Genomic DNA, 18,832 nt, shown 5'->3' with positions numbered 1-18,832 from the left:
GTGCTATAAACTACTTTCGAGGCAGTTAAAGTTACTAAATCCTGCTCGTAAATGTGATATGTACGTTTTGGACATCAACAAATCACAAAAATTCTGTAAACTTAACATAAAAGAAGTCAGTGAACTACACATTGTAAAATTAGATTTTTCTGTGTACATACCTCACGATTTCCCACACTATGCTATTATCTCCAATTTTCGATAAAATAAGTAGGTCGTCTGATGTACACATGTAATTAACTTTCAAGTTTAAATCTTAGAAACTTCAAGCGCAAAATGTTGTTGAACAAAAAAATTGTCACACGTATCTGAATATTTTTTCTATTATTTCTTAACTACCTTTACTTTTCGGTTTATAATACCCGGGTTTGCATATTTTTGAGTTTTAGTAACAGTAGAAGTGTTTGCGAAAATGATTGCGTTGGCGTTAATTGTTGAAAAGTGTTAAAACACTTTTTCCTCTTAAGCAAATTAAATTGTGTGTATTGTATAGTAATAATTTGTATTTGTTTAGTAAATAATGGATACAGTTATACCGCTGGACAAGTTAACAAGAGTAACAACACTTTCGTGTTTTGTAATTTTTGCTATACATATTCAGGAAATGCACTTATTTAAAATTTCTTATCAAACATGTGTGTGGCCTGTTCGGAGAAATATGGCTTATCAAAAAGAAATAATGCTTAAAATTAATAGGCTCTCATCTGTTTTATTTTAGATTTTTTAACCACACTAATTGCAGATTATGTTTATACTTTATATAAGTTGAATAATTAAAGTGGATTGTTTTATTTTTATTCATTTACTTATTTAGCAATATTTTAGTATTATTATTATTTTTTTTTTCTTGACTCTGAATTCATATATGACTAGTACTTGTTTTTAAAAAATAACTAAATAAGACGTAAATCTTTCACGACATGTACAGATAAAAAGAATTTTAATATTTATTAGTAAAAGTATAACTTCTTATTGTTTATTTATATTTTAAAAACACGTGTACCTATTTGGTAAAAATACTGATTAGTGATTACTGATTATTCACAGTGGCGGCCCATCCTTTGAGTAGGTACATGGACAGCAATTTTTTTGTTTTATAATTGCGAAGAAAACTTTTTTATTTGAATTTCTGTTGTTTATAAAGGTGTTAGCAATTGTGGTTGCTATAATAAGTAGAGTAAAGTGCGTTAATTGCAAGAAAATACGCAAAGTGCGCACTCGCAGGAAATGCGTCTACGCACCGAGCCCCCTTTCTCCATCTCCCACTTGACACGTCCCTGTATACCGCGGTGTCCGTCTGCGTCCGAAGTGTAGCAAAACGCATGTGTGATCTGCATATTTAAAAATAAATTCGCGCGCTTGAAATTTGTCGGAGAAAAGCTCGTGCGTGTAGTTAGTGTCCAGTTCGAGTTGGGATTGATCGAATCTTTCTGACAGCTGTCTCGGAAGTGTTGCATCAGCTATGGAATCAGCAAGTGGCTTAGCGGTCCTCGAAGATGAGGTTCTGCACAACGAAACCAAAGCTTTATGGGTCTTTGCTTACGGCTCCCTGTGCTGGAAACCCGGCTTCCAGTTTAACAAAGCTGTCACCGGCTACGTCCAAGGGTTTCACCGCCGGTTCTGGCAGGGGAACACCACGCACCGGGGGACAGAAGAAAAGGTATTTTTTTGGTAGATCAATTCTTATCATTTTATTATCACATGATGGCAACACAAAGAACGGCATCTACGTGCTATTTTGATCTATTTAGAGATGCGGCTTTTTGTTATAGGTCAGTAAACTCGCGTTTTCGCCGCACGTACAACCTTCAATTGATTTGAAGGAATTTTTATTTTTGTCTAGTCGTGCGTAAACTAAGCTAACAATATCAAAAACTAATTCTGGGTTTTTTTCAGCCCGGTCGTGTCGCCACTTTGGTCGAAAACAGTAAGGTGAGTATTTTACTGAATCATTTTTTACGAAATCATTTAAAAAGAGAACGGCAAGCTATTATTTACAAGTGACTTAAATTAACGTCATTTGATTCTTCTGACATTTACAACCACGTAATTAGAGACATGTCGCTGAAATACTTCCGGTTAGGGACCCACCTACATATTTAATTTTGATTCCCGTCTAGACGTCTGATATCAGGCATCTTATCCATCAATCTCAACTAATTTTCCGCGATAGATTATAAATAATTTTGTGCCACATAAACTACACCTGATTTTTATAAAACAAGTGTTAAGGCTGCGTTGGGATAAACAGTCTTGACTTACTTATAAATGGAGTGTATGCCTTCAAATTTAGCACTTTCTACAGCGACACTGACCTAATTATGTAAAAATTAAAATGGCTTTTCGCGATTTTTCGGAAAAACAATGTAAATTGGGCTAAATCTTTTGAAATTAAATTTTCAAAACCAGACGTGATAAATGAAAAATTTGTCATTGTTTTGAAACAAGTGTTATCAGATTCGTTTAACATTTTTTACGTTTTAACGATGTTGTTTTGTTTTTCTAATTTCTAATCGGTGGTACAGCTGTACTAACTCTATTGTAACTGTTTAATTTATATTTTGATTGGCTTTCCTAATCAATTTACTGTTGGGGCAGAAAACCCAACTCTGAGTGTAGAATTTTTAATGGCTCTTTATGATTAAAAATAGCAATAAACGTTTTTATCAAAATTGCTAGAAGGCTAGCAGTCAAAAGTCAGTTTCGCAGAAATCATTAACATAATTTTTTGAGTATGGAAAATCATATTTATTATCCCTTATCTCTTAATGCCATTGTAACTAGTAATTTTAATCTATATCCTCTCCAGCTGGATGATAGCCAGGGCGAAATTATGGCAATTAATTCCACTTGTGTGATAACAATGAAAAAAACGAAATTGCACAAATGTTAACCCTTATCTTTAGTTTGTTTAAAAGAAACAAAAATTAACCTTGATATAAATTAGAGTGAACCGGTCCGAAGTGACGTTGGTGTAATTATCAATTTTAATCATAATTTGGTTGATAGAAACATGCACATTCTTGGAATAATACAAATCATCCTGTTAGACCGTGATTCTGTGAACAATAAATTCAAGCGAGGAACAAGCGTTGCGCTAAATTCTCGTTTTATTTATATTAAGTGGCGAGAAATTGAGGCTATACAGATAATAATAGAGTTAAAACACAAAGAAGGACATCTTCCTCCCGCCTTCTATCGACCAAATATGGAGAAACACGAACTGCATGCAGCTCGACTCAAAATCCAATTTTAGTGACATTCCGCCAATTCCTGCCAAGGTCAAGACTAACACTCTGTGTTAACGTAAATCGACCTAAATATATAAGTACACGGCCACGTGTGCGTTATTTTTGCCTAAACATTGCTGAAAATCGTTCGCCTTTGGGCGCCCTGACGTGAATCGCCAATGAGCGAAAGTCGGGTGCTTTTAGCCCCGAATACCTCTCACGTGTCTTGCGTGTTTAAATATAAATTTGGCAAAGAGGCAACGATTTTTGAACACGCGTAACCGGCATTATCATAACCAGTTGAGAAAATTCCATCATTTTCAGTAATTGCAGGGCTTGGTCCACGGGGTCGCTTTCGCGGTGAGCGGAGAGGCCGCGATTCCGTACTTGTCGAAGAGGGAGTGCGAGTTGGGAGGGTACAGTTCGGTGTTCACCACCTTCTACCCCGTCAGCGGGGAGCCGTTCAAGGTGCTGCTGTACGTGGCCACGCCGAAGAACCCGCTCTGGCTGGGAGATGCCCAAATTTCGGACATCGCCGACCAGATTGTGGACTGCCGGGGGCCCAGCGGGTACAACGTCGAGTACGTGCTGCGACTGGCCAATTTCATGAAGCACCACTTCCCGGAGCACGACGACCAGCACCTGTTTCACCTGGAGGAGGCGGTCTTGAGGAGGGTCAAGGAGCGCAACATGTGCCTCAAAACCCTCATGGGGGACGGCGAAGGCTGCGTCACCTTCGTCAAAGTCGAGCGGCGGAGGTCCACGGACAGCTCTGACGACAATCCGGACCGGATAGAGACGTTCCAACACACGACGCGGGTTCCAGAAAAAACGCTACGTTGCTTGAATATTTAGCGATTGTTTATTTATTTATTATAGCAACGGTGCTACCGTGTAGTACCAATTCGTTCAGTGTTGATTGTGATTTTATTTTTGCATTTAAGTATATTTTTATATGAGTCGTGCGGTCCAGTCAACAGTTACAGGTTCAGAGATATATTTATATTGTTTTGTATTGGCCCAACTGTGATTTTATAATTAACAAAATAAACTCGTATTTAATAACGCGATTTAAATTTAATTACCCGATTGACCTCACCTCAGAAGGACATTCCGTAGCCTTTGACCATGAATTGTTACGGAGTGTTTCTCCTATTAACTGTGACGGTTCGTCAACCTTTGATAAACACTGGAACAAGGTTCCTTATCCTTGTTTCTCGGAGTGAAATGATAAGAACGTTATTAGGAATCGTGTATTAAAAATAAAAACAAAATTTGAATCTCATTCAGAGTATTGCGCAACTAGACTATTTCCGCCAAAGTCTTCGAATTACTGGTAGCGATTGTTCGATCTTTGATAATTAAAGTCACGTCGTTGGTAGTTGACACCACTCCTTTGTGGCACTTGCGAGTAATACCGGTTGGTATTTGGAGCAGTCTTTGGTGCGCCAGGTTCGACGAAGAGTCCCTCGAAAATAATGTTCCTCGATTCCCTGTGATAAATGAAGAAGATGAACGGCTGGTCCACCACTATTCTTTGTGCAGTCGAGCCCATTAGCGGAATGACCACAGCAGTGGTGACAGCGGCGGCCCTAGTGCCTTGTTCGTTGACCTGAACTTTAGTTTTATGCACTATGTTGCTGATTTTGACTTTCTCCTGCGCGACCATTCCGGTCAAGTTGGCGTTTGCTTGGAAAATTTCCTGGATTTTTAGCTGCAATTCAAACGTAGAGTCGCTCGAAAAATAGAAGAGGCAAACTCACGGGTCGCAAAAAACTGACCAAGTCGGTCTCGTAGTCGATCTCGAACTTGGGAATTTCGAGGATTAAATCGGTCGGTTTGAGAGCGTCTATAACCATGTGTAATTGAGCATGTTGCATATCCCGTGCCAAAGTCCTGACATTGTTACCATTAGTTGGGAACAGAATTAACATCGCGTATTTGTCATCCTACAAAACAATGTAAAATCGTCGCAAACGAGGCGTTGTTAATTGGCACCTGGTACGGCAGTTCTATGGCATGTGCGTTCAAGTCGATGTTGAAATTGTAATTGAAGGTACTAGTGACTTGCATCAGGGGCGTGCTCACACAATTACGCGTTGGCGAAAAGAAACATTTTTCTTTGGTACCGTTTGGATTAAACTCAGTTTTCCATTTTCCCTTGAAGTACAACGCGTTGGTTAGCAGCAACGCGGTATCAGGGCTCAAATGTTCTAAAAGAATGGCCTGTGTTCCCAGTTTCGGGAAAATTACCATACTTACGATTTCCCACAATTTGGTCGATCAAACCATGAGTGGCGTTAGAGACCCACGAATTGATTATTTTTGCCGCTAGATTCGGATTTGAAAAGTCGAGGTGTTTAATCAAACCGTTGTAATACGTAATCACTTTTTTCTCAAACTCAGGAACCACATTATATTTGTTTGAAACGAAGATGGAACTGGCCGACTCCAAAACAGTATTACCGGTGCTATCCTAGAATGGATTATTATTTTTGTTTAATTATTTTTTCCCCTACTTTCAAATCAAACAGCAGTCTGCTTAAAATCTCTCGAATTTCCTTTTGCTCAATGTCGTCAATTCTCAACGCATTTCCGATTTCTCGAGCGCTCTGTCCTTTGGCGCCTTCTAAAATTAGAGCCAATGTTGTTTTGATACTGGCAGGTGATATGAATACGTTTCCAGGCGATTCACTAAATTCCTGCAATTAGCATAATGAGTTTTGAATGGGTTTGGTGGAAAGAATGTTACTTTTAATAATTCTAAGTCGAAATAATTAAACCTCCTAATTACAGCGTCCCGTTCTGGGTTTGCGGGCTGCAAATTTGGACTAGCAGACAAAGTGGATTCAAGACCTAAAAAATTCGAGAAATGGAAATTTTTCAAGGATTACTGCTTTAAATTAGGAAACCAATCACCAAATCGGACATAAAGAATTTTTGTTAAAGCTGTGCTAATTAAATTTTTACAGCGATTGAAAAATAATGCGGAAGTGCGTTATTACCTGCGAGAAATATGAGTAAAAGCTCAACCGTGAGGTGGTTCTTAGCGAAGCCCATTTCAGCTGTTTGTTTGCACTAGTTAAATTTCGCGATTGATGAACTAGCTTTACTATGGAGTGAGTGCATTTGTAAGAAGAATAACTCGTTTGTAATCAAGAGTCTAACTGGTGGCCACAATCCGCATGAAGCCGCAATCATAATACGACCTTGGAAATCCCCGTGTTACTCCACGAACAAGTTATAAGCGTCATTCTGTATTCCCCATAATAAGCATCTGATTCCGAAATTGTCAAGAAAAAATTACAGATGCACTGCAGTTCTTTTACCCAAGCGAGAAGGAAATTAATGTTTGTCACTTTCGTGGTTTCAGATTCTCCGATTGTGATGCGACGTGAATTCCAATTTAAATTCAAACTCTACTTGTAATTAACCAGCACCGTGTCCAATCAGGAAAGGATTAAAGCAATATTTACAAAAATAGTAATTTTATTGTGTAGTGTAGTGTTTATAATAAAACTAAATATGTACAAAAATCGTGTTTAATTGTGTTCTTGTGTTCTATTGCAAGGATTACAGCCGCAGCGGCAAGCAGACCTCCCACGTCCCTTAGCTCTCTTACCTTGGTTACTACCAAACCTGGGCGGTAAGGGCACACCTACGGTTTCCAGAGGGTTTTCCACTTTGCCAACGAATAGAATTGTGCCACTTGTCTGCTCCTCCAAGAAGAACATGAAAGGGTGTGTCGCGTTGAACACATAATCAACCTCCGCAAATTTGTTCCCCACTTGGACGTCTGCGAAACAATCTAAACCTAAATCAATCATTTCAAAGTACTCACGTGTGGCTGCGTAAACAACGCTTCCCTCTTCGTCAAGTTCAATCCCAGTCTTTTGAATAATGTCCGAAACCACCAGCATGCGGAGCAAATGCGGGATGTTTCCCCGAGCGATTCCAGGGAAACTTGCAGTGTTTTGGAACATTTGGGTCAAACCGAACTACAATTGCAATTTGTTTATAACTGTGCGCAGTTGGGGACCACTCACGTCCTGCAGAATTTTCATGTATCTAGCCTGGAAGTTGAACTTGAATTTTGGCAGCCGCACCTCAACTGGCACTTTGTCTAACATGTAGAGTTGTTTCTTGAGAACGTGTAAGTTAACTTTTTTCATAAGATCCGAAAGTCCTGCTTTGGAGTTTGGCAGTACGACAAAGAGAGCGTAGTTTTGTCCCTACAGAAGGAGTGAAAAAAAATTGGGCGATTAAAACCACACAGTACCTTGTATGGCAGTCTTAGAATTTTGGCATCTAACTCGTTTGATTCAAAGTAGTAGAAAGCATCAGTCGTGGTCATGTAAGGCACAGTTAGTATCTCGTTAGGAGATACGTAAAAACCACCAAGTGCTGTATTGTTTTTGGGGAACTGATGGCGCCAAGTACCCTTGAAATAAATGGCATTAGCGATAATCATAATCGCGTCTTCGAGATCACCTAAAGCCAAAAATTACTTTTGAGTTAACACACATTTCGAAATACCTGGCGCGACCAAACGAGAAACCTTTCCATTAGTTAACTTATCAATCCAAGAGTTGATCGTTTGACTAGCTTCAATGGGTTGGGAATAATTCGTTGGTTCTATATCTGTTCTGTAACCATCTAGCGCCTTCGCAGCGAAATTCTGCTGCGGTGTTACCCGAGAATCTAAGAAAATTCGGGTCCCTAAATTCAAAATGTACTGACTCCGTTCGCTCGGCTAAAATATTTAGATCTTTGGACACAAATCAACAAGTCACTCAAATGTACCTGCAGAGCTTTGGAAATATTTTTAAACTGTTCTCTCATTTTTGACTTTTCGATCGGAAATTGCAAAACGTTTTGAAACTCTTTCTCAGTCAGGCCACCGGAACCCTCATACAGCAGGGCTAGCACCACTTTCAGCCCGATAGGTGATATCAAGACATTGCGGCTGTTGGGGGTGGAAAATGCCTGAAATCACACCGCAAAACATTTTCATGTCAGTTACAACAACGAAATTACTGGATTTTTTATTTATCAAATTATTTGTGTAATTTCCGGACAAAATCAAATTACTGTACAATCGGACATTTAAATTTTGTTTTCCTGTTATTGTCAATATTGACATACACAACAAGTTCAATAGACGGGAAACAGGTTTTATTCACAAATAACATAAATAAAACTATTTTAAAAATTACGAAACTTGGAAAAAATAATTTTTAGTGCAATATCGACAAAAGCGTGGCTATCTAAATTAGTTTCGTGACTTTCCTATAAAATAAAAATTAAGAATTTCCTTAAACGTATTCAATAAAAAATTGAAACAATAATATAATGCATTATCTTTTTGAAACTTAATTAAATTGGGTATTTGACCCTATTTGTTCGTAAACAACAATACACAACATGAGATTTATAAGTAGGTTATTTTGTTGTCACAATTAGACAAAAAATTCTAATTGTAAATAACAACTATAGTTGTACGATTATGCGGTTTATACGTAATAATATGTAATAATAAAACTAAAAACCAGTAAATCTAACTATGTTATTAAATTATGACGCAATTAAATATAATAACATAAACAAATTTCTGAATCAAAAGGGAATTTCTGGCCCACCGCGTTTATCTATTCCTCATTTTTAAGACATGGCGTCATCGGTATTTTTCATTTACCGACCAAGATTAGGACTTCCCCCTAAATGAGTTTTGGAAAAAATATACCTTGAGCAGTTTCCAGTCAAAAGTATCGGACCATTCGCTAGCAGGAAAATAAGCATCGGCTTCTTCATCGGAACCTGTGGCAGAAATCGTCGATAGGCACACCAATCCTGCAAAAAATACGTTACTGCATCTTAATATAATTCAGGTATCTTGAGGGTCAGCATAAATAAAACGATGAGCAAATGTAAATGAAACTCATTATTTTATTCTTGCACAACAACACTTATAATAATTGGTGATTTACATAATCTCTACAGACACTTCTAGTCAATTTGTTCTTTTTTGACTGATAATTCGGGATCACTTACCCAGTAGAAAACACAGCAACATTTCCTTGATGGTCACAATGCTACACTAGATTGTTACAGCTTCAGCAGTTGACCCTGTCTTCAGATACTTGTTTATGTTTGAGATAGCGTCCACAAAATATGGAAAATACGTCTTTTATCAGTTTACAGATAATTGCAAAGCGGGCAACATTCCCGTTGTGTGTACAAAACCGATGATTCAGTTAGAATGAAATCGGAACGAGGAACAACTATAAAGCACAAAGTTTGCTAAAGAGACAACAGGTAAAACTGTATTCGGGTTTTGCGATGGCCAGCGGCCGCAACGTCATAGGAAAGCCCTGACCTTCATAATCTCATCAAGAGGTGAACTGGAGTTTATTAAACACTTTAGGCAACCATTTCTACTCATCAAATCGCATTAAAGACGATTTTTTCATTATCAGTAATTCAAAATATTGAATTGCTGCCAGTTTGAATTTAGCGCACGGCGAAGTGCGCCATCTCCGAGACCCAGGTGTTACTATTTTAACCCTTGTTTTGGGAAACAAAATTCACATATTTTTGTAATTTATTCCGTTACTTTCCTAAATGAACCACATATGTTTTAGTATCAGACGTAATTAAATGCATTAAGCTAAAGCCGTTCGAAAATGTGAATCCATTCATTATTGTGAATTGCCACACAAAGGTAATTATATTTTTTATGTAGTGACTGCTATTTCAGCTTGAATTTATTCAATTTCCGGCCAAACAGCTCGACTAATCTGTTTTGGGATAAATATGGACAAAACTGTTTTATGACACAGACATAACCTTTAACAATGACCACTATCCACTGGCAATTCCAAAGATTACCCAAATCCCTTTAGTAAGTATGAAGTGTGGTCGGAACGTCCAGTACAATGCCGTTTCAGTTACCTCTTCAAGTCTTTTTTCCAAAAATGTCGACTTACATTCCGTTCCCTAACTTACAATCACTTTATGGATCAAAGTTATGCTGCCGACGTCTGTATGGAACCAATGTTCTGGTTTGTAGATAACTTTACATACGCTATAGGACCGGTAAGTTGCCGCAATAGTAACACAGTAACTTGCAGCTCTTTTTAGTTATTCGTCGTGGCTGTAATAGGGTTGACCAGTTCGGTTGTTTTTATCGCATATTGGATAGGGCTTCCCTATTGGTGGCAACGCAACCCCTATTTGTGTGTTATTCTAGTCATTATAGGACACTGGCTGCTCCTTAATATATCATTCCACTACTATATGGCTGTTATTACCCCACCTGGTTACCCGCCTCAGGTTTCTATTTCCCGTTTTGTAATTCTGGCTAACTGGGATTTTCAGGGAGAACTGATAACTGAGGCAGTTAGTATATGCAAAAAATGCATCGCACCCAAACCCCCAAGAACGCACCACTGCTCAGTTTGTAACAGATGCATTCTAAAAATGGATCACCATTGCCGTATCCTTTGACGCAATATTCAAACTGAATTTCACTGGCTTATTTCCTTAACTATGTCAGCATGGTTAAATAACTGCGTGGGTTACAGGAATCACCGCTATTTTTTTATGTATATGGTGTACATGGTGTTGGGAGTTCTTTTTGTGATAATTTGTGGTTTTGATATCGCATATTCTGCTATTATGTTAACAGGGGATGATTCAGGGGAACCTGAGTTGGAGGGCCATCCTGTTAAATTTAACAAAACCGGAGCCCTTATTCCAGTGGTAAAGTCACATCCGTTAGCCCATATTTATTTCTACGTTTTTTTTACTAGACTGATGTTCTTTACGTTGATACTCCAGTAGCAGACGATGAATTTAACGAAATGTACGAACCAAACAACCCTTGGAAGAGGAGGGCTGTCATTTATATGGCGCTAATAAACAGCGGTTTGTATTTTATTATATTTTTTACTATATTTTTTGTAAATAATTGAATGGTGGTAATAATTTTAATTTGATTTTTAATCGTTTTAAATTAATTTAACTCCAACTAGCTCACTAATTATTTGGGAAAAATGCAGAAGTGTTGAGCTTTGCTCTCTTAACAGACTGAAAAAAACTGACGACTACAATTTCCATGAGAAGCAGGAGAAAAAAATATTTAAAATTTAATTTTGCGCTTCGCTCCGTATTTTTCAACACGGTTGAAGATACAACAAAAGTGTTAAGAAGAAATTTGTAGCGAATTAAATTTTATTTAAAAAAGTCCGCGAGACCATATCTCTGTCGTCAACGGTTTAGGGCCCAAAGAAGCTGAAGCGACGGATGGAAATATGGTGTCTTGGACTTTTTTGAAAATTTAATTATCTACAACTTTCTTCCTAACATTTTTCTTGCATCTGTAACCGTATTCGCAGCGTTTTGAAAAATATGGGGCAGAGTGCCACTGGTAAAAGTTTGGAATTTTTTTAAATATAGTTTACGATAAAATTTTTGCATTATGTTTATGTCTTACTATTGAGAATTTAATGCTCTATCAACCTGTATTTTTTACTGTTTGCTGTGTTAACCGTACAATAATTTTTTCAAATTTATTGTTCTGAAAACTTGACAGTAATGGAAAAACTGCGCGAACTATTGGGGACGGGGACGTTTTATTTGTATTTGCATTTGTATTTTTTTTTTTGGTGGAGCGCGTTTAAAAAAGACTTGAGTAATCATTTTATTTCATTTATTAGACTTCCATAACATCAACATTACTAGTTTTGTCAAGTTGGCTTTTAATTCTATCAACTTTGACTTGTTAGGTGTGTTTGTGGCCCTTGGGGTGCTGTCCCTGTGGCACAGCCAACTGATCGGGCGCGGGGAGACCAGCATAGAAGCAAACATAAACAAAGCAGAGACCCAAAGATTATCAGAGCTGGGGCGTATTTACATAAATCCGTACAATTTCGGGACTAAAAAAAACTGGCGGATATTTCTAGGCCTGGTTCAGGGGCGGTAAGTACGTAATAACAGAATTATGCATTGATCCCCGCTTCCAGTACCTTCCTGCAGCATGTTCTCTTACCGTCGCCCCACGAACCGGTGGGCGACGGCCTAACCTGGCACACGATTCACGATGAGGATGTGGACGAATGGCCATGATCTCTAGTCAGCTAATACGTTTAAGTACAACTTTATTCTTCTTTTATACAGTACTTGAAATTATAAAATTTTCTATACGTATTGTATGTGAATGATAAAATAAAAAATGTCGTTAAGTGGGTGATTTTACCAGATGGTTTTTTCGATCCATGGCACGTATTCTGAGACTCTGGTGTAGATGGCGGGCGTGTTGGCCTGTCCGCAGGACTTCCCGAACGAGGTGACCCCGATAACGTAGAACTTGCATTGGTTGCCCTTTTTGGTGATAAGTAAGGGCCCCCCAGAGTCCCCCTGACACGTGTCCTGGCCCCCCCTCAACTCCCCTGCACAGATCATGTTAGACTTGATCCCTTGTGGCAAGTGTTTGCTGGTCTGGTACGTCTGGGCACATCGGTCATTGCTGTAAATATTTAGCGAGACTTTCATCAACTTGTCGCTTATCTCGGCAGCGGCGTAGTCCGTTTTGCCCCAGCCGGTCGCTATGGCTTGCGGGAGCTCCACCTGCGATTTGGTGTAAAGACACGCAGGTCGGATGAATTTCGTAAATCTGACTGTTGTGGACAGCTGGATGAGGGCAATGTCGTTGTATTTGAGGGGGTAGCGGTACCGAGGATGCACTACAATGTTCCGTACGTTGTAGTCAGTGTGTACGGAGCCGTCGTCATCGCGGGATAAGTCAAGGTCTCCCAATCGAACAATCTTCGGCGTGTCCCTGAAATTGTTTTGATGATATGTGAGGGGTCAATGAATGCTGATTTTTACCCATCGCGGGTGTAAGTGCAGTGGGCGGCCGTTAAAACATACTCCTCACTGATCAGCGTGCCCCCGCAGCGCCACTCCACTTTGTTATCCACGTAAAAACCGATGGCCGCCTGAAAATCAAATTATACAAGATCCTATTGACACATTTATGCTAAGAATAAATTTTTTACATGAGAACGAAATTTTCTGGCAACGCTGAAAACAATGAGCAATTAATTACCATAAACGGGAATTCCCCAGCGGAGGCAGGCTTGCCCCCGACGATCAACGCTACACCATTGTAGTCACACTTGACAAAGCTATAGCTAACCACCTCAGTATTAGTCACTAAAGGAATCGCTTGAACGACACCAGTTATGGCTTTACTGTACTCTTGGCACTCTAAAATCGAATCGATTAACAAGTGAAGTCCCGATTGCTTGTGGACGAACTTTGCTCGCTTTTACTTGTATGAGTCACTTGGGGACGCGACGGCTGATTGTCCGAATCAGGATATATCACAGCGTCCGGCTCACCAGCTGGAAATATGTTCGGATTCGGTTCCCGGTTTTGGGAGGGACTTGGCTGCCGGTTGTTGGAGTTGGAGTAGCTCGGTTCCCGGCTGTTGGAATTGGAGTAGCTCGGTTCCCGGCTGTTGGAATTGGAGTAGCTCGGTTCCCGGCTGTTGGAATTGGAGTAGCTCGGTTCCCGGCTGTTGGAATTGGAGTAGCTCGGTTCCCGGCTGTTGGAATTGGAGTAGCTCGGTTCCCGGCTGTTGGAATTAGAGTAGCTCGGTTCCCGGCTGTTGGAGTTTGAGTAGCTTGGTTCCCGGCTGTTGGAGTTGGAGTAGCTCGGTTGCTGGTTACTCAGGTTGGGTTCTGGATTCAGTAACGTATCGTCGTTTGGTTGGACGAAGGGGCTTTCCTCGCAGCAGACGATGGGGACTGTCAGTTGATAGTACCCACATATTGTCGGGCTAATTCCGTTTTGTGCTTGTTCTTCGACAATGGGGCAGTTTGAGGATATCCTGCAAACCCCTCGAACGCCTGTGGATTTTACTACGCAGGTATCTCCCACTGAAAAAATAATTCCTGATTAAAACGATGGTCATTACGAGGAAATGATATGTGCTTAACTTAAATGTCTAGTTTAGTTAAATTAAATTTTAATAAGAAATTAATTACAGTACCGTCTATTACGGTAATTAGGAGATTTCGTATAAATTTTAAATGACGGAATAAAACAGCATGTTTTTATGGTTCGAATTATTTTTTACATTGTTGGAAAAGGCAAAGGTGAGTCCGTTTAAAGGCCTCTGGTGAAAATATGAAAGGAAAAAATAATGAAAAATGTGATTATGTTTTTATGTACGAATGTGACAATTATTATTGTGAGTTGACATGCTATCCTTGAGATCGAACGAGGAACTTGTCGATATAAATCAAAATGTAGAGTAATTTTTGCACTTACCTTGCGCAAACGCAGAAGAGCAACAAACAATTAACAATATAAAACAGTTAAGTATAGGTTTTGTTGTCATTGTGAAGAACTTCAAAACACTGACATCGTTATTCCTCAGGTTCAGAAACTATTCTGCGTCTTTTTCTTTCTTTTTAGTTAAGATGTATGTAAATAACACTGGATTTACCAGCAGTCATTGGCGTCACTATAACTTGTTTCATAAAATATACTCTTCAATTATTGTTTACCACAGGCTGCATTTGAACAAATTCGGTATGAATTTAAGTTGATCACTGCTTTGATTCGAGACGAAAATTCTTACCTATCTGGTTTACCGTGACACGCTCGCATAAATAACAAAATCCTTGAAGATCCTCAATATTAAGAAACTTATATAAATTCGTTAAATTACAATAATTATTCCGCTAACTTGACTACACCACTGTCTCATTAATAACTGAAAACAATATGTTTTATTACTATTTATAAGCTGATGTGATTCTTAACAAGATCTTGAAAATTCATCAAACGTCTCTTTCACCGAAAAACCGACTAAATCGCTGTCTCACAAACACCTCACACAATTCGTGAAACGGAAACTTTAGACTTTCTACTAATTAGTCACAATTGTTCTATCGTTTAATAATCACTTTTGCGGCTTACATTTTAATTATTATTTCCTATTACAACTTATCAACATATATAGACGCAGTTTGCGGTTAGATTATTATTTTTCACACTATAATTAAAACTAGTTCAAGGAAAAAACCTATAAATAATATGTAAACTATATTTAACTCGCAACAACAATTTCCGTAACTTCCAGAACACAATTCAAAATTAAACCTCCCGCGATTTACAGAAACCTGTTCTCGGAGTAACGTAGCCACAATAGCGCCACGTTTCGCTCCAAATCATCACATGTCACTTTGACAACTCCAATCGTCAAAGCACAACTACGTGGCTAACTTTCGACAATTTTGTGACTTAACATTCATTTCTGAACCAACACGCCGTAAAGACAATGTTCCGCTCATTCATAATCGCAAGTATCTTTGCCTTTAGCGCCGTGTTTTGTGAGACTTGCACGAAACCCGAAGTAACCTCAACTTCCTTCACCACACAAGATGCCACGATTGTCACCAACATCGCCTACATTGCCGATTTCACCCTCAAGTGCAGCAACGGGCAAGTTCCGCCCTTGTACGCCGAAGTGAACGGGAACATTGTCCCGGTTTCGGTGGTTGGACCCAACCAATACCAGGTAAATGCTTGCATATGTCCAACAGGTCGTAACTGTCTTCTGCAGATTAGTTGGACTGAAGACATCAAAACGGCGCGCAGTGGCGACAAGTTAGTGCGCGTTTTGGACGAAGACGGCTTTGCAGCGGCCCGCAAAGCCCTCAGATCGGGAGAAGATCTATCAGGAGTCTCCTCCATAGCTGACGTGGTCATCAACTACCCAGGTGCCTATAATGGCCCATGGTTAAAGAGTGAACTTCTGGCAACTTTGGTCTCACTGGTTGTCGCATACTTTGCCATTTCGTTCAAATTGAAAGTTACAGCTTAGTTCATTGTTGACCATTTGTTATTATTTATTTCACCAATTGTGCTGTACAGAAATGCATGTTTTATACGATACAGTTATTTTTTCAATAAACATCTTGGAAAGATTAATTGTGTGTTAAGTATACAACCAGAGGTAAGCTGTACGTTGTTGGTTGCATACCGACGACTGCGGAAATCTTCAACATTGCAAGATAGTTTATCAAAGATTAGCACACGTGAGTTGAGATGTCAGGAACAGAAGACATTTAATGACCCAAATAATTCACCTCAAGAAACGGGGCAGTCGAGGCGGAAGAGCTCCGAGCGGAATTTAAATTTGACCGATTTAAAAAGGACGTTCTCACGATTTCTGTATATAAAATTCTGAATTTCATACAAGACCCAACCGACAATCTCGTACGAAATATTTTTCAAACAAACCATCCAAACTATGCACTTTTAAACGTAACAACACAAAAAACAACATAAAAAATGAAATTTATGCTCCAAGTGTTCTTAAATTTTGTTGTCAAAAATTGAATTTAATTTAATAAAAAAAATGTTCGGTGGAACGCTATTATAGAAAAACAAAAAAATTTTCTAATAAATAATTAAAATACAAGTCTGGAGTCTATAGATCAACTTTTACGTAAAATATCCAATCTAAACGCGAACACTAAACTAAGATGGTATTGTCCATTTTTGATGATTTCTGCTGTCCAGTAAAGTCTTTGAATTATTATTATAAAAATAGCATCCCTTGTTCGAGTTTGGAAGCTGTATGTGATTTCGAATTGGGCCACAATTTTCCCTGTGGGGTCCTCAAGTCTGTCTATATTTCGCGGATCTACTGATTCTTTTTGTTTTTGAATAATTTTTACGTAGTTGTGAAGGCATTTTCTGGCCTTTGTGCTGAAATATCGTCTGGTCACGATATGGGCGAGTCTCGTAAAAATGTGGATTGAATGTGAGTTTTGAGATTTCCGCGGTGGGAGTAGGACCGGAGGAGACCTGGAGTTGGACGAGAAGTGAAAAGTTGGTGCGGTTAACCCCAGAGGCTAGAGGCTAGAGGCCAGAAGTGTGAAGGTAAATGCAAGTGGTTGGGTATCAGGTTCAGCTTCCAGCTCCAGTAGCATCCTTCCGAGTGGCGATCAAGGCCAACAGTATGATATGCATCACACTGACCTACATAGAGGGAGGAGCAGCTGAAAAACACTATCAACTACAATAAGTAATAAATCTGATCATGAGCGCAGACAGCGGCCCTGTTCTATTCAATGTCAGTGCAAGGTGAGCTGGTAGATGCGTTAGCCAGACCATGCGTGTTGTACTCGCACTTCTTGTTCACTAAACTTTTTATGAAAGCCCGTAAAAAACTGTGTATGTGACCGGCATCCACTGATAACACGGCGGATTCTTCACAATTATGTAATTGTTCCGAGAAAACCATTGCTGGATGGCTCATATTAAAAACGTCAACATATAACCAGATGCAGGAAATTCCTCGATATAGGTCATACCGCACCTCATAAAACTGTCGGCTTTTATTTCAGCCAAAAATAGCGGCTAGCATTAATTACACTCAGATGCTTATCGCAATGCACGTTAAACAACAATGCTCGAATGTTTTGGGCCTCAGGTAAACTTGAAAAATAAACCAACAAAACGCCACTTTGAATCTTAGATCAGCGGCCCGAATCTAGGTCCTGTACAGCTCTGGACACCTGGACACCGCATCGGACTGCTGTATTTTGGGAAACACGCCACAAATGCCAAGTCCAGTTGTTTTACTATTTACACAATTGTCATCAGCAAAAAAAAAACAATTACTATGCTAAAATGACTGAATTACCTATTTTATTTGTTTTGACGTTATATTTTTTCAAATAATTAAAAAAATTGTTATTGAAAAATAGAAAGTTCGTGCAGTTGACGTCTGGGCAAAAATCATATGCAAAATGAAAGTATTGTTTTGTTTATTCAATTTTTTGTCTTTATTTGTATATGTTTGACGTCAATACCAACAAAATAACAACGGAAATAGTTTTAAATCAGATTACAGATTTTTGTTACTAATGTCTCTCTGACTGTGTTTACACCTCAGTAAATGCCTTAAGAAAACAAATTATGAATTTTATCATTGTCTATCAAATGCAAACAAAATGCAACAATATTTACCATTGTTGTCTCAAACAAAACTATAATGATTGGGACAATTACTGCCATGGAATTTTTTCAAATTTGTTGTTTCAGGAATTTTCTATTATATTTTTTGCCGTGGTGTTGAGAGTGTGTTGGAAGCTCAGCGTCGTGTAGGTTTCTATGTGTAAAAGAAAGTGTATCAGGAGAATTTAAATATAATCTGGAGCTAATTTAAAAAGTGACAGTAAAAACTGAACGCCTGTGATATGAAACATAATATATGCTGGCATTATAGAAACTAAAATGATAATTTCACTTTCTTTGCATTGTTCTACTTATTCCACGGACAAACAAAATGCGGTATCACATATACATATGTAACTGAAATTAAATAACATTATAATATAATCGTGAGTTTTATTTGAATGTGCGAGATATTTGAGAATTATGTCAAAGAAAGTTTGCTGCTTAGTCCGCAGTGCATTTTGATGATGAGAATATAAAATGCACGTTTAATTTATTCTCAAACACGTGGTGATCTCTGTTTTGGAGCAAATGAAGATCATGCCTTCACATCAAACTTT

General features: G+C 38.7%; 5 protein-coding genes across 13 annotated transcripts; 3 read left to right on the top strand and 2 right to left on the bottom strand.

Annotated features, from left to right (window-relative positions):
* Positions 1 to 1,282: 1,282 nt before the first annotated feature.
* On the top strand, positions 1,283 to 4,295 carry LOC658543 (uncharacterized protein). Its single transcript, XM_964925.4, has 3 exons — positions 1,283 to 1,660; positions 1,897 to 1,932; positions 3,564 to 4,295. The coding sequence occupies exons 1-3, from the start codon at positions 1,463 to 1,465 to the stop codon at positions 4,083 to 4,085; spliced, it is 756 nt and encodes a 251-aa protein (XP_970018.2). The 5' UTR covers positions 1,283 to 1,462; the 3' UTR covers positions 4,086 to 4,295.
* A 174-nt stretch (positions 4,296 to 4,469) lies between these two features.
* Positions 4,470 to 9,421, bottom strand: Serpin5 (serpin peptidase inhibitor 5). Of its 2 annotated transcripts, XM_064359185.1 has the most exons (14): positions 9,282 to 9,421; positions 8,974 to 9,080; positions 8,034 to 8,216; positions 7,767 to 7,983; positions 7,510 to 7,721; positions 7,277 to 7,462; positions 7,072 to 7,228; positions 6,853 to 7,026; positions 5,983 to 6,086; positions 5,750 to 5,932; positions 5,493 to 5,706; positions 5,229 to 5,443; positions 4,994 to 5,179; positions 4,470 to 4,944 (listed from the first exon to the last, which is right to left on the bottom strand). In XM_064359185.1, exons 1-14 carry the CDS (start codon positions 9,301 to 9,303, stop codon positions 4,561 to 4,563), a joined length of 2,544 nt encoding a protein of 847 aa, XP_064215255.1. In that variant the 5' UTR covers positions 9,304 to 9,421; the 3' UTR covers positions 4,470 to 4,560.
* Positions 9,404 to 12,485, top strand: LOC658317 (uncharacterized protein). 6 transcript variants are annotated; one of them, XM_064359538.1, is made up of 10 exons: positions 9,404 to 9,545; positions 9,872 to 9,951; positions 10,018 to 10,131; positions 10,178 to 10,325; positions 10,371 to 10,562; positions 10,608 to 10,725; positions 10,786 to 10,991; positions 11,042 to 11,156; positions 12,017 to 12,209; positions 12,254 to 12,485. In XM_064359538.1, the coding sequence occupies exons 3-10, from the start codon at positions 10,085 to 10,087 to the stop codon at positions 12,354 to 12,356; spliced, it is 1,122 nt and encodes a 373-aa protein (XP_064215608.1). In that variant the 5' UTR covers positions 9,404 to 9,545; positions 9,872 to 9,951; positions 10,018 to 10,084; the 3' UTR covers positions 12,357 to 12,485. The 6 variants fall into 6 exon arrangements, with proteins under 6 accessions (XP_064215608.1, XP_064215605.1, XP_064215607.1 ...); XM_064359535.1 differs by having other exon boundaries at positions 9,485 to 9,626; XM_064359537.1 differs by lacking the exon at positions 9,404 to 9,545 and adding an exon at positions 9,638 to 9,826 and having other exon boundaries at positions 9,878 to 9,951.
* Positions 12,372 to 15,253, bottom strand: LOC658246 (serine protease P44). 3 transcript variants are annotated; one of them, XM_015978804.2, is made up of 7 exons: positions 15,066 to 15,253; positions 14,881 to 15,015; positions 14,568 to 14,812; positions 13,550 to 14,173; positions 13,339 to 13,499; positions 13,119 to 13,228; positions 12,372 to 13,068 (listed from the first exon to the last, which is right to left on the bottom strand). In XM_015978804.2, exons 3-7 carry the CDS (start codon positions 14,635 to 14,637, stop codon positions 12,483 to 12,485), a joined length of 1,551 nt encoding a protein of 516 aa, XP_015834290.2. In that variant the 5' UTR covers positions 14,638 to 14,812; positions 14,881 to 15,015; positions 15,066 to 15,253; the 3' UTR covers positions 12,372 to 12,482. The 3 variants fall into 3 exon arrangements, with proteins under 3 accessions (XP_015834290.2, XP_008200062.2, XP_064215604.1); XM_008201840.3 differs by having other exon boundaries at positions 14,881 to 15,253; XM_064359534.1 differs by lacking the exons at positions 14,881 to 15,015; positions 15,066 to 15,253 and having other exon boundaries at positions 14,568 to 14,870.
* A 208-nt stretch (positions 15,254 to 15,461) lies between these two features.
* Tapdelta (Translocon-associated protein delta) lies at positions 15,462 to 16,235 on the top strand. Its single transcript, XM_964580.4, has 2 exons — positions 15,462 to 15,822; positions 15,868 to 16,235. The coding sequence occupies exons 1-2, from the start codon at positions 15,583 to 15,585 to the stop codon at positions 16,126 to 16,128; spliced, it is 501 nt and encodes a 166-aa protein (XP_969673.1). The 5' UTR covers positions 15,462 to 15,582; the 3' UTR covers positions 16,129 to 16,235.
* The last annotated feature ends 2,597 nt before the right edge of the window (positions 16,236 to 18,832 follow it).

This window comes from Tribolium castaneum, chromosome 10 (assembly GCF_031307605.1).
Source record: "Tribolium castaneum strain GA2 chromosome 10, icTriCast1.1, whole genome shotgun sequence".
NCBI lineage: Eukaryota > Metazoa > Arthropoda > Insecta > Coleoptera > Tenebrionidae > Tribolium > Tribolium castaneum.
This window is presented reverse-complemented; position numbering and strand designations above follow the sequence as displayed.